Below are 13,367 nucleotides of genomic sequence, written 5' to 3'. Positions count from 1 at the left end.
TAATGCCGGGTCCAAAGACTTCAACGGGCCGACGTTTAGTTTCGTCCGCTCCTAATATAAGGAGCATCTCCAGCAGGAGATTTTAAGCAAAACGTCGGCACAGTTTCATATGCCTCGGGCATTTTTAAATCATTTCTCGGCGAAAAACTGGATGGAGCGCTCCTTATATTAGGAGCGGACGAGACCGTCTCGTCGGACACGTGGCGCCATATTAGTGGTGTTTGATATTTTTTTTTTACAATTTTAATTGGAAAATTTTGGGGGGTTAAAAAATTAGTCGCGAAAAACTCGGAAAAAAACCCTTTGCCTTTTTTCTCTCTCGAAGGCGACGAGAGAGGCGATATCGTCGAATCCAGGAGATCGTGCTATCCGGTCGTTTTCGGCGCCTCCGATCCATCTCTTCCGTCATCTGCGTAAGGTAATCCTCATATCCGTTTATTTTTTTGATTTGATGAACTTTTGGGGGAGATTAGGGTTCGTCGATTTGGGGAAAATGTATCGGATCAATCATCGGTTGAAATTAGGGGTTTTTGTGTATCGGCGTGTGCATGTAGATGTTGTTTAACATCGATTACAGTCGAATCATTGGTTTTGTTAAACTGGTTTATCCAATCTAGGGTTTCTCGAATTTTGGGGAAATTTTTGACATGTTTGAAAGTTCAAATTAGGGGTTTTTCTGTATCGGCGGTTGCATATAGATGATGTTTTGACAACGGTACACTCGAATTGTGGGGTTTGACGAAAGTGAAATTTTAAATTTAGGGTTTGTCGATTGATTTTGTTGGTTTAGTTTGTAACGATTCATAAACTAAACGATGATGCAAGCGGATAAAATGGAAAACAGTTTGGTACGTATGATATTCACTACACGAAAACAGTTACTTACCGACTACATTTTGCGACTCATTATGCAGTCGTTAAAATTACCGACTAATGTACGACTACTTGACGACTACCCTGCGACTAAACGACTTTAGTCGCCAATTCGTCGTCCATTAGCGACCACAAAATGTCGTCGTATAATAGTCGCTAATCGGCGACTAATGTACGACTACGTTGTTGTCGGTAAACTGTTGTCGTAAAATAGTCGTAATTTGGCGACTAAAAAGCGACTGTTGCGGCGAATCGCAAAAAATTAAACACGTGGTTAACGTTTTGTGGTTGGTGTATCTACTTTTAACGACTACGTGTTGTAGTCGTAAAATGGACGCAATACAGTCGCAAATTAGTCGGTAAATTATCTATATATACAGCTTACCGATTCTCGGCTGAATCACAATTGTGTCTTGGCTGAATCATAATTATTTTTTGGCTGAATCACAATTACGAGTTTTTTTTATAAAATGTCAAGAAATTCTAATTATAGAGAATGGATGTATAAGAAGATTGATGAAAAGACGGGGAATTCTTCGGCTGAATTTGTAGAAGGAATGGAGCAATTCATGAATTTTGCAAACAATCAGCCTCTCACACAAAACAATGGTGGCAAGTTTTTCTGTCTTTGTAGTGTTTGCAAAAATTGCAAATTTTTACCGGGAAGAAAAATTTGGAATCATTTGTATAGTAAAGGGTTCATGCCGGATTATTATATTTGGTATAAGCATGGAGAAGAAATTACTGATCTGGTTTATGGAACTAGTTATGTTGATACAACTCATATAAGTGGGAGTGAAGAAGATCAAATGGGTCATATTGCTGAAAATAGTTATATGCATATGGTGAATGATGCATTTCATGATAACTATCATCAAGGTGATAACTATCATCAAGGTGATAACTATCAGAATGTACAAGAACCTGTACATAACCATTCCCAAAAGTTTTACAACCTCTTAGATGCTGGAAAAAAACCTTTATATGATGGTTGTCGGGAAGGCCACTCGCAGTTATCCTTAGCTGCTTGGTTCATGCAAAATAAGGTGGATTTAATATGAGTGAAAAGTGTGTGGATTCGTGGGCTTCTTTGTTTACCGAGTATCTACCTGACGGGAATCATGCAACCAGTTCCAATTACGAGACAGAGAAACTGATGGGAAATTTAGGCCTCCCATTTCATAAAATTGATGTTTGTATTAACAATTGTATGATCTTCTGGAAAGAAGATGAAATGTGGGAGGAATGTAAATTTTGTCAAGCACCAAGGTATAAGCCGAACGAAGGTCGACGACGATCACGAACTAGAATACCATATAGTCGTATGTGGTATCTACCTATTGCTGACAGATTGAAGAGAATGTATCAGAGCAAGAAGACGGCAGCGGCAATGAGATGGCATGCGGAGCACCAAGCAAAGGAAGGAGAAATGTGTCATCCCTCTGATGCTGCGGAGTGGAAATATTTTCAAGATCTACATCCCCAGTTTGCCGAAGAACCTCGTAACGTTTATCTTGGATTATGTACAGATGGGTTCAATCCTTTTGGCATGTCTCACAATCATTCCTTATGGCCTGTGATCTTGACTCCTTACAATTTACCCCCAAGTATGTGCATGAAGACAGAGTACTTATTCCTTACAATATTGAATTCTGGGCCAAATCATCCGCGAGCTAGTCTTGATATCTTCCTCCGCCCACTTATTGAGGAGTTAAAAGAATTATGGTCAGTTGGAGTAGATGCATATGATGTATCCTTGAATCAAAATTTCAAATTAAGAGCTGTGTTGATGTGGACGATAAGCGACTTTCCGGCATATGGTATGTTATCTGGATGGACGACCCACGGTAAATTGTCTTGTCCAATTTGCATGGAAGACACAAAGGCTTTTTATCTGCCAAATGGAAGGAAGACGTGTTGGTTTGATTGTCATAGAAGGTTTCTTCCTCAGGGTCATCCATTAAGGAAGAATATAAAAGACTTTTTGAAGGGTAGACACGCTATCAATGAGTATCCACCAGAGTCTTTGAACGGTGAGCAAGTTTATACCGAGCGGATTAAATCTGTCAAGCCCCCAAAAACATCGGAGTGCGGTGGAAACGGTCATGAAAAAAAGAAGGCTGGATACGGGAAGTGGCATAACTGGCACAAAGAAAGCATATTTTGGGAGTTGCCGTACTGGACGGACCTCAATCTCCGACATAATCTTGATGTGATGCATATAGAGAAGAATTTTTTCGACAACATCATCAATACTCTTATGAGTGTGGCGGGTAGATCAAAAGACACAATCAAGTCAAGATTGGATATAGAACGATTCTGTGATCGAGCTCACTTACACGTTGATGCGAATGGTGAAGCACCTTTTCCTGTATACACATTGGAAGAAGCTGACAGGAAAAAATTATTGGAATGCGTGAAAATGGTACAATTCCCAGACGGTTATGCGGCAGACTTAGCAAGTTGTGCTGATATAGAGAAAGGAAAGTTTTCAGGCATGAAGAGTCATGACTGCCATGTTTTTATGGAGCGGCTACTTCCATTTATCTTTGCAGAACTTCTTGATCGCAATGTCCATCTTGCATTATCAGGTACTTTGTTATAAATCAAATCAGTTTAATTTACAATTACGTATAATTACTATATTATATTAACCACTTGAGTTTGAATATTTTAGGGGTTGGAGCAATCTTCCGTGACTTATGTTCTAGAACTTTGCAAAAAGACCGCGTCAAAATTCTGAAACAAAACATTGTTTTAATCTTGTGCAATTTGGAAAAGATCTTCCCACCCTTGTTTTTTGACGTGATGGAGCACCTCCCTATACATCTCCCCTATGAAGCTGAATTAGGAGGCCCTATGCAGTATAGATGGATGTATCCTTTTGAAAGGTTTTTCAAAAAGTTGAAGGCAAAAGCAAAGAACAAAAGATATGTTGAAGGCAAAAGATCGATTGTTGAATCGTATATCAGTGACGAGATAGCTTATTTCACAGAGCATTACTTTGCTTCAAATATACAAACGAAATCAAGGTAAATTTAAAAATATATTTCAAATATACAAATGTGTTTACTTTGGCTAAATTAAATCAGTTTTCATTAATTTGGTCAGGTTAACAAGATTCGATGAAGGTGAAGCCCCCGTATTTGATGTCCCTGGAGTTCCTGAAATATTTACTCACATAGGTCGTCCAAGTGGTCAAATGCATGAAATATGGCTTTCAGAGAAAGACCATCGGGTCGCACATGCATATGTTTTGCGAAATTGTGAATACTTTCAGCCTTTTGAGAGGTATACATAATTTAGTATTTCTCAGTCGATGTATTAATATAATCTACTACTAGTTTTGTACTGATTATATGTTCATCACGATGTAGTATGTTTGAAGATTATATCTCTACAAAATATCCAGCACTCTCTGAAAAAGAAGTTTCCGCAAAAAGAGCTGACGAGTATCCTGCATGGGTGAAAGACTATATAAGTTTAATTTATTAAAATTCATAGTTATGAATATATATTATTAAAACAATGATAATTTTTTTTATGTCTGCAGGTTACTTACTGGAATGCCACAAATCCTTTTCCTATTTGGGTTCAAGACATAGTACACGGACCTGTGAATAAGGCAAAAACCTGGCCTATCTATTTTACCCGAGGATATTTGTTTCATACGCAGAATCATGGAATGGGACGGAAGACATGTAACTATGGGGTCTGTGTCAAAGGAGAAAATTATACGGATGCATCAGATGATGCTGATTTCTACGGGACTTTAACTGATATTATACAACTGGAGTATGAGGGAATGGTAAATTTGAAGATCACACTTTTTAAGTGTAACTGGTATGACCCTGTTATTGGTAGAGGCACTCGAAGGAGCAATGGCGGCATCGTTGATGTTCTTTCATCAAGAAGATATAACAAATATGAGCCATTTATTCTGGGTATATATGTATATGTTTATATAACTAAATATTTACATACATATATTATATATAGTTATTGACATTTGTATATGTTGATATTTCACAGCTTCTCAAGCGGACCAAGTTTGTTTCATCCCGTATCCATACCGCAAGAGACCGAAACAATTGTGGCTTAACGTGTTAAAAGTAAATCCGAGAGGAAATATTTCTGGAGAATATGAAAACAAAGAACCTGCGCTTTTGCAAGAAATTAATGATGATGCTGTCATGCTAACTACAATTGAAGATCTCGTGGTTGACAATCGAGTGCACGGGGTGAATCCGATAAATCTAGATTTCGACGTTGGAGATGCAGAACCTGATGATGAATTTCATTGTAATTTATCCTCTTCAGATGATGATGAAGAGGCTGAGGAAGAACCTTACTAGATTGTCTGAATCATTGTATTCTACTTTTCTATTTTGAATCAAACAATTTAATGAATAAGTTGTATAACTTACTATGTTAATCTTGTCTATTACTAATAAAAACATTGCGACTAAATGGTGACTAATTTTCGACTAAATGGTGACTGATTTGCGACTACATGGTATTTGCGACTAAATGGTGACTAATTTATGACTACATAGTATTTGCGACTAAATGGTGACTAATTTACGACCAAATAGGCCCAAATAATTAACCCGAGATTAGGCCCAAATCTTTTAGAAGCCCGTCTAATTAACTCGACCCAAATTCCTTACTTTGTCTTCCCCGATGACATTTTCCCCAATTACGAACCCTAATTCCCATATCTATTCTAAAACCATTCCCAAAACCTTGAATCCCTTCTCAATCGCTTTCTAAATCCCAGAATCAATCCCTTAATCCACACCGAAATCGACCTTTAAGTCTCGATTACAAACCCTTATCGAAGATGACTGGCGCCAAAAAGAAGAAATCATGAGGAGGTCTGTCTTCGTCGAAAGCACGAGGAGGTGTTTCTTCGTCGCTGCTACCCTCTCAGTACACTTTCACTCCGACGACCGAACCCCCGTCGCCACCACCGTGAGTCCCCACATACACGCATGTGAGGGATTACCCACCGCCTCAACAGCTATTCCAGAACACCGCGGCTCCACAGCAACAGCCTCACCACCGCGACTCAGTCTCACCACCGCGACTCTCTCAACGATCACAACAGTCTCTGCAGTCTCACCAGCGCGCCTCTCACCAGTCGAACCGCCGTCGCACATCCAACTCAGAACAGTCTCAACAGCCTTCGTCCTCTCCGGTATCTCAGCAACGACCATCTCCACTTTCACAAGACGGAACATCTCAGTCCTCTCAAGCTCAGGCCGGTGAAGCTCAGAGTTCCGGTGAAGAAGCTTCCCTTGAAGAATCCACTGTAAATCTCGCAGAAGACCAGCTCAGGCTCCTTAATGTGTTGCTTATGAAGCCTGGCCGGGAAGAATATACAACTGTCCTCTCTCCCGTTCCTAAGCCGAATACAACTTGGTATGATCCTTGTAATGCTTGTATGTGTTTTTGTTTTTGTCGATTATGGTAATAATGCATAATGCTTGTATGTTTGTCTGTTAATGCTTGTATGTTTGAATGTTATGTCGATGATGGTTAATGCTTGTTTCTTATTGTAGGTTTGGTCGAGATAAGTCTTCCTTGACTCGGAAGATTACCAAAATCTTCACAAATAAATTTGATGGTCATTTCTACAGTTGGACATGTGTTCCTCGGGAGAGACAAGAACGCTACTTTGTTGAATTCGCGGTGAAGTTCTCTCATTCTCTTTTATATGTTTTTTTTTATGATTATATGTTTGTCTATTCATTGCTGGTTATTGCTTTAAGTGTTTCAAATATGCATGTTTGATGATGCTTTAACTTTGATGATGCTTTAAGTTTGATGATGGTTATTGATTACAGGTTATTGCTTCTTTGGTCATCGGTTATTGCTTATATATGTCATCTTCTCTCTCTCATGTTTTGTAGAAAACCCACACATGGGATCCCCTCATAACCGGTGTGGTTCAAGAACACTTTGAAGCTATCTGTCAGCGCCGCATGAAGGACATGGTGAGCACCTGCAGGACTTCTCGAGAGCAGCCAAATTGGATTGGGGATACGCTCTGGGAAGAGATGACAAAGGTTTGGGACACTGAAGATTGCAGAGAGAGGAGTGCGACCACTTCAGCGGCTAGGATGTCTGAACGTGGAGGTCTTGGTCCTCACGTGCATGTATCAGGTCCGAAGTCATATCTCCAAATCCAACAAGAAATGGTAAGTTTCTTTTACCTCTTTCATATTCAATCTGGTCATCATTTATAACTTATAACTCATTCATTGATCATTTTTTTCGTATCATGTCAGGAAGAAGAATTGGGAAGACCAGTGAGTCTTGGTGAGGTTTTTATCAAGACTCACACCAGAGCAGATGGGACTTATGTCGATCGAAAAGCTCAGAAAGTTGCTGAAGCTTATAAGAAGAACTTGGAAGCCAAGTTTGCTGAACTCTGGGAAGAAAACTTAGGTGCATCTGATGGCACAACTGATGCTACTCATCCGGAGCTATCCATAGAGGAAGACAACGAGCTGTTTCTTAAGGTAAGATTGTCTTTTTTATTGCTTTTTGTGTTTCAAATATGCTTTTTGTGTCTTTGGTATATTCAGTGACTCTTATTTTTTGTTTTTTCTAGTCCACATTCACGAATGAAAGAGGAGTTCATTATGGTGTTGGAAGCCTCTCACAGTCACGCAAGCGGAAGAACCTTGGAAGCACTTCAACATTCAACACCGTACAAGAACAATTCTCTCCAGCTCAGCGCCTAATTGAAGAACAAGCAGCTGAGAACGCAAGATGTGAAGCAGAGCTCACCAAGGTTTCAGCTGCCCAACAAGCCAAGATCGACCAACTCACATTGCTGGAGAGGTATTTGAGAGAAACTTATCCAAGATTCTTGGATTTCATGGCTGCTAATTCTGCTCCCACGTCTTCTGCTACAACCGCTGCTCCAGTCACTGATCCCACGGCTGCTGCAACCGGTGGTGCTCTAAACACTACTCCAACAGGTGCTGCAACCGCTGCTGGTCCAACCAATCAACCAAACGATCCTCATCAAGGTTCTCTTTCAACCTCATTTTGAATATCTTAGTTTTGTTTTAGTGCAACCAGAAACTTTCATCTAACGGTAGTCTACTTATCTACAATGGTAACCTCATTTTGAATATGTCCTATATGGTAACCATTGTAGTTCATTTTTTTGTTAACAACAATGTAATCACCTTAATGATGTAATTCATTAGTTGTTTACTTATGCTTTTACATTTTAATGATGGGAATGGTTATTTCTGAATTTTTTGTTCACTGCATTATTAGTTTTTGAACAACATTTGAATTGGATTCATAAAACAAATTCAATACCAATTTCATATTTGCCTGCAATAAATAGTCGCAAAACAGTCGGAAATATGTCGCAAATCAGTCGCAATACAGTCGTAGACTAATCGCTAAACTATAGCAATCAGTCGCCAAATAGTCGCTAATTATTACGATTGCATTGCGACTAATTTATTAACAATATTACGACTCCCGCACAGTCGTAATTAGATCGTAATGTAGTCGTTATTCAGTCGCGTACTTTTACGACTGAATTACGACTATATTAATAACAATATCACGACTCCGACACAGTCGTACTTAGGTCGTAATGTAGTCGTTATTCAGTCGCATACTTTTACGACTGATTTGCGACCGTGTCACGACGTCGAGTTTTAGTCGCAAGATAGTCGTAAATATACGACTGATTACCGACTAAGATATTTAGCGACTAAATATTACCGACTACATTGATTAGTCGTAATGTAGTCGGCAATACCAATAAAACGACTGATTTACGACTTTTCTTGCTGTCGCATTTTCCGTGTAATCGTGTAGTGATTGGAATGTTTTTGTTTGATTCTCTTCACTAACCCTTTGACATTGAGCATCGGTTGATTGTTGTCTTTAGCCAATGTTCTTTTGCTTTGTGAGTTGTTAAGTTATGTGAATTTCTTTAGAGATTTATTAAGTGAGCCGCATATGTGACTTACTTGTTCTTCTTTGTTAAGTGATTAGTTATGTGACTTGCTTTACTTAACGACTTGTTTAATGACTATCATCGCAGGCAATGCCTCATTATAGTGAAACATCATCTGAAGGTCCAGAAATGGATTTAGGATGGTATCCCGAGACAAATGTTTCTGTGGGAAACGTGTGAAGCTTGAAACTTGTCCTGGTGGTGCTATGGGAATTGCAGGCCGCACGTATTACACATGTCCTGACTAGGTCTCTGAGGTAAGTTGTAGTTACAAAGTTTTTAAATACATACATGTTTTTCGATGAGGATTTAATATTTACTCTTATGTAGGGTCGTGGTGAGCACAAGAGGCAATGGTGGGATGATTCTGTGACGGAGCAGTTCTCCATACTTGAGCTCAGGCTAGACGAGCAAAAGGAGATGCTCTTCAGCGTTGACAGGCGCCATGCTACTAATCCAACCATTGCAGAGTTGAAGGAAGATGTCCGAATGCTGCAAGAAGACGTGTCTGTGCTGCAAGAACATGTGGGACATCTTTAAGAAGATGTCACGATGCTGAAAGCCCACAATGCTAACCAAGGTGACGCATTCATGTTCCTTGTTATTTTTGTTGTATTCGCTGCCGTTTGCTATATGTTTAAGTAGGTTTTTATAAGTATGACAATAACAATTGTTCAATGAATGTTGTCTATTTAAGAGGAACAAGTTAAATTGTCTTCTTTTCACTAAGTCAGACCATGTCTTGTTGTAATGTTGAATTATGTTGAACTTTTAAGCTTAAGGTTTTTGAATGTATTCATGTTCGCTTGTTTGAGTTTGTTTTTGAATTATGTTTTTGTTTGCACTTGTTTGTGTTTAATGCTAGTTTGATTTTGGTTAGGTAGAGGAGTTAAGACTTAGTCGTTGGACTGTATTGAATGTTATATGTCCATTTTACTTATTTCAATTTTTTTTTTGAGGGTAACATGGTGGGATTATCGAGATAACAAGTGATGCCATTCTATCATCGAGTCTTTTCATCGAGGTTAGCTTCCTTTTCCCCTTTGTCTTTGCGGAACTAGATAGGCATTGAGTTGGTATAAATGCTTGTTGAGGTTGTTAGCTGAAAGTTGTTAAGTTTTAATGCCTTGAATGAAAATAGAAGTTTGCGTGTGCTTTGGGATCCATTGTAATCAATGCTAGTTAGGTTTAGGGTTAGTAAATGACACACTGCTTCATTAAACCTTCATTAAAAAACTTGTACTACATAAAAAAACTTTAACTCCTCTAAAAAACTTCAACATATAACAGACCCTACTTCTAAACCTTTCCTCTTTCTTCAACACCACCGAACCTTTGTAAACCCTAATGGATTCCGGCAACAATTACGGCCAGGCTGAAGGTTTTGTAAACCTTTTAACAAGCCAGCTCTCTAATGACGGCTTCTCGCACATCATTGACCTTGGATCATCTGAGGTCCCTGTGTTTAGTACACAGGCTTCTGAGGCTCGAAGCGTAGGAGGGAAGACACCTGCACAAAGAATCAAGTGGACACCAAAGGAGGATGTCATCCTCATCTCCGCGTGGCTGAATACAAGTAAAGATCCGGTCGTTGGTAACGACCAGAAAGCGTCTGCTTTTTGGAGCCGCATATGCTTGTACTACAACAACTCAAAGCATCTCGCCGGTCAGCCAAAAAGGGAAGTCGGCCAGTGCAAGCAACGTTGGTGTAGGATCAACGATCAAGTTTGCAAGTTCGTAGGATGCTATGAAGCAGCTACGAAAGAGAAGACCAGTGGGCAAAATGAAAATGATGTCATGAAAGGTGCCCATGACATATTTTTCATTGATCATGGCTTCAAGTTTGTCTTAGAACATGCATGGCGCGAGTTAAGACATGACCAGAAATGGTGCAGAGCTACCGCTTTAAAAGACAGTGCAAGCTCGAAAAGAAAAAAGGTGGATGATATACATGGATCGGGTCAGTCGTCTAACAATGTGGAGGCCGGAGTTGATGTACATGATGCTGCAGAGATGCGACCACCAGGAGTGAAAGCGTCTAAAGCAAAAGCCAAGAAGCAAAACGGCTGTAAAGAAGAAGGTAAGGCACTTCTCGATTTTCAGAACTTGTGGAGTATTAGGCAAAGAGATCTGGAGTTGAAGGCAGAAATTGCTAAGACTAGACAAAAAGATATGGAGATGAAGTCAAAACTTGCTAAGCACAAAACCCTGGACAATCTCCTAGCAAAACCTGAGCCACTCTCTGACATTGAAAATGCCCTGAAGAACAAGTTGATTTCTGAGTTGTTATCTTGAAGCCGGTTATGTTTTGGGAAATGTTTAAATTTGTATTGGGCACTTTTATGATGTTTGTTTTTGTTTCTCCGGTTATGTATGTTTAATGTCTAATGCTCGGTTATGTTTGTTTCAATGTCATGTTCTTGTGTTATTCGTGAATTGCAATGATTGATTTGTTATCTATGACTTTTGTCATCTTTTTCAGGCTTTTGTGGAGTGCTTTATGTGGGACAAGTAGTTTTGGGGTCTTCTGTCACGAGCTACTCTCGTTTTGGTTACTTGTGTCACGAGTGTAATGTAAATTCATGATGGGTACTTTTTAAATTATTGTAAACGATGGTATCTGAGATAATGTTTGCTGTATATATTCTGTTTACAACAAATTCTCTCTTCCAGTTTTCATTATATCTTCTGTTTTTCCCCAAGTATTTCGTGATAACTCATTTCTCCAAGTCTATCGTTTTACCCCAAATACTCTCTTCTTCAAGGTTTTTTAACTATCTTCAACTACTTTCTTCTTCAATTCTTTTGTTTCAAAAAAGAATATCTTCTACATGGCGTCTTCATCACACTATAGGTCTGATGATTCTGATGACTATGAAGATGATGAATTTGAAGATGCACTTGATGAATCTTTTAATGCAATATTTGAGCAAAAATTCGAAGAAGCATATGAAGAGATCATCGAATGTCTTGCAACCGCCAGAAGAAAAAAAAAAAGCATACATTGAACGAGAACGGGAACAAGGTCAAATCCGGTTATGGAATGACTACTTCTCGGAAGATGCAATCTATCCTCCACACATATTTCGACGGCGTTTTCGCATGAACAAGACTTTATTCATGCGGATTGTGGATTGGCTATCTGAAGAGGTTCCATATTTCCAACAAAGGCGGAACGCTACCGGTCGCTTAGGGCTGACAGCACTACAAAAATGTACAGCCACAATTCGGATGATGGCGTACGGCTGTGCAGCAGACACGGTGGACGAATACTTACGTATAGGTGAATCTACCGCAATTTTATGCTTGGAAAATTTCACTTCAAGCATAATAGAATTTTTTGGAGATCAATACCTTAGACGTCCCACACCAGAAGATCTCCAACACCTGCTCGATGTTGGAGAGTCACGTGGCTTTCCCGGCATGATTGGAAGCATCGACTGTCTGCACTGGGAATGGAAGAATTGTCCAACCGCTTGGAAAGGTCAATACACCCGGGGTGCAGGAAAACCGACAATCGTATTAGAAGCTGTGGCATCATACGATCTTTGGATATGGCACGCATTCTTTGGGCTCCCAGGTACATTAAATGATATAAACGTTCTTGATCGCTCACCTATTTTTGACGACATATTACAAGGTCGAGCTCCGAAAGTTAGGTATTCTGTGAACGGTCACAACTATAAGTTGGCTTACTATCTAACTGACGGTATCTATCCGAAATGGGCAACGTTTATCCAATCTATTAACCTTCCACAAAGTGAAAAAGAACAAAAATTTGCCAAAGTTCAAGAATCTGTCTGTAAAGATGTCGAGCGTGCTTTCAGGGTTCTTCAAGCTCGGTTTGCTATCATTAAAAATCCGGCACTCATCTGGGACAAGGAAAAAATTGGAAAGATTATGAGGGCAGCAATTGTATTACACAATATGATTGTAGAAAACGAACGAGGTAACCGCAGTTTGTACGATATATCTGGATTCCAACAACCAGACGGAAGCAGATCATCACATGTTGATATGGCGTATTCAAGAGATATGCCTACAAACATCAACAATATGATTGGCATTCGTAATGAAGTTCGTGATCAGCAATACATAAACGTTTAAAAGATGATCTAGTGGAGCACATTTGGAACACAATTCCCGCCTAATTCACATTTAAATGTGTATGTTCTATATTTTCTACTTCAATAATTATTTGAAAGATGTTTGTATTGTTTAATGTTTTCTTATTCGATAAGTTGTATGTTTAAAATTTTATTATTGAATAATTATGTAATTTAAATTAAGACAAAAAAAATTATTTTTTTATTCTTAAGAGACACAACAAAGAGAACACTAGTGGACACTACATAAACATAAAGTCTCTTGTTTTTTTCTCTCTTCCTAAAAATAATACTAAACAATTGTTAAGAGACATTAAGTGAGTATCACTAGTGGAGATGCTCTAAGGAGCGCTCCGTCCAGTTTTTCGCCGAAAAATGATTTAAAAATG

The 13,367-nt window shown here is 39.1% G+C and overlaps 4 protein-coding genes across 4 annotated transcripts; all 4 read left to right on the top strand.

The window, feature by feature from the left end:
* The first annotated feature begins 2,197 nt into the window (after positions 1-2,197).
* Positions 2,198-5,228, top strand: LOC112084472. The gene is made up of 7 exons (XM_024153613.1): positions 2,198-3,464; positions 3,551-3,905; positions 3,985-4,164; positions 4,251-4,338; positions 4,427-4,498; positions 4,550-4,817; positions 4,906-5,228. Exons 1-7 carry the CDS (start codon positions 2,198-2,200, stop codon positions 5,226-5,228), a joined length of 2,553 nt encoding a protein of 850 aa, XP_024009381.1.
* Positions 5,229-6,793: 1,565 nt separating this feature from the next.
* Positions 6,794-7,939, top strand: LOC112084471. The gene is made up of 3 exons (XM_024153612.1): positions 6,794-7,076; positions 7,167-7,400; positions 7,493-7,939. The coding sequence occupies exons 1-3, from the start codon at positions 6,861-6,863 to the stop codon at positions 7,937-7,939; spliced, it is 897 nt and encodes a 298-aa protein (XP_024009380.1). The 5' UTR covers positions 6,794-6,860.
* Positions 7,940-10,219: 2,280 nt separating this feature from the next.
* LOC112084470 (glutathione S-transferase T3-like) lies at positions 10,220-11,167 on the top strand. The gene has a single exon (XM_024153611.1). The coding sequence runs from the start codon at positions 10,220-10,222 to the stop codon at positions 11,165-11,167; it is 948 nt and encodes a 315-aa protein (XP_024009379.1).
* Positions 11,168-12,106: 939 nt separating this feature from the next.
* LOC112084469 (putative nuclease HARBI1) lies at positions 12,107-12,979 on the top strand. The gene has a single exon (XM_024153610.1). The coding sequence runs from the start codon at positions 12,107-12,109 to the stop codon at positions 12,977-12,979; it is 873 nt and encodes a 290-aa protein (XP_024009378.1).
* The last annotated feature ends 388 nt before the right edge of the window (positions 12,980-13,367 follow it).

Source organism: Eutrema salsugineum, unplaced genomic scaffold (genome assembly GCF_000478725.1).
Source record: "Eutrema salsugineum unplaced genomic scaffold, Eutsalg1_0 scaffold_4, whole genome shotgun sequence".
Taxonomy (NCBI): domain Eukaryota; kingdom Viridiplantae; phylum Streptophyta; class Magnoliopsida; order Brassicales; family Brassicaceae; genus Eutrema; species Eutrema salsugineum.
This window is presented reverse-complemented; position numbering and strand designations above follow the sequence as displayed.

Bases quoted from the DNA above. Each gene is read 5' to 3' on its own strand.
- LOC112084472 (XM_024153613.1), top strand. From the start codon at position 2,198: ATGTGGTATCTACCTATTGCTGACAGATTGAAGAGAATGTATCAGAGC. The intron at 4,339-4,426 runs GTGAAAGACTAT...TTATGTCTGCAG, and splicing joins CTGACGAGTATCCTGCATGG to GTTACTTACTGGAATGCCAC. The intron at 4,499-4,549 runs GCAAAAACCTGG...TTTCATACGCAG, and splicing joins TACACGGACCTGTGAATAAG to AATCATGGAATGGGACGGAA.
- LOC112084471 (XM_024153612.1), top strand. From the start codon at position 6,861: ATGAAGGACATGGTGAGCACCTGCAGGACTTCTCGAGAGCAGCCAAAT. The intron at 7,077-7,166 runs GTAAGTTTCTTT...GTATCATGTCAG, and splicing joins TCCAAATCCAACAAGAAATG to GAAGAAGAATTGGGAAGACC. The intron at 7,401-7,492 runs GTAAGATTGTCT...TGTTTTTTCTAG, and splicing joins ACAACGAGCTGTTTCTTAAG to TCCACATTCACGAATGAAAG.
- LOC112084470 (XM_024153611.1), top strand. From the start codon at position 10,220: ATGGATTCCGGCAACAATTACGGCCAGGCTGAAGGTTTTGTAAACCTT.
- LOC112084469 (XM_024153610.1), top strand. From the start codon at position 12,107: ATGGCGTACGGCTGTGCAGCAGACACGGTGGACGAATACTTACGTATA.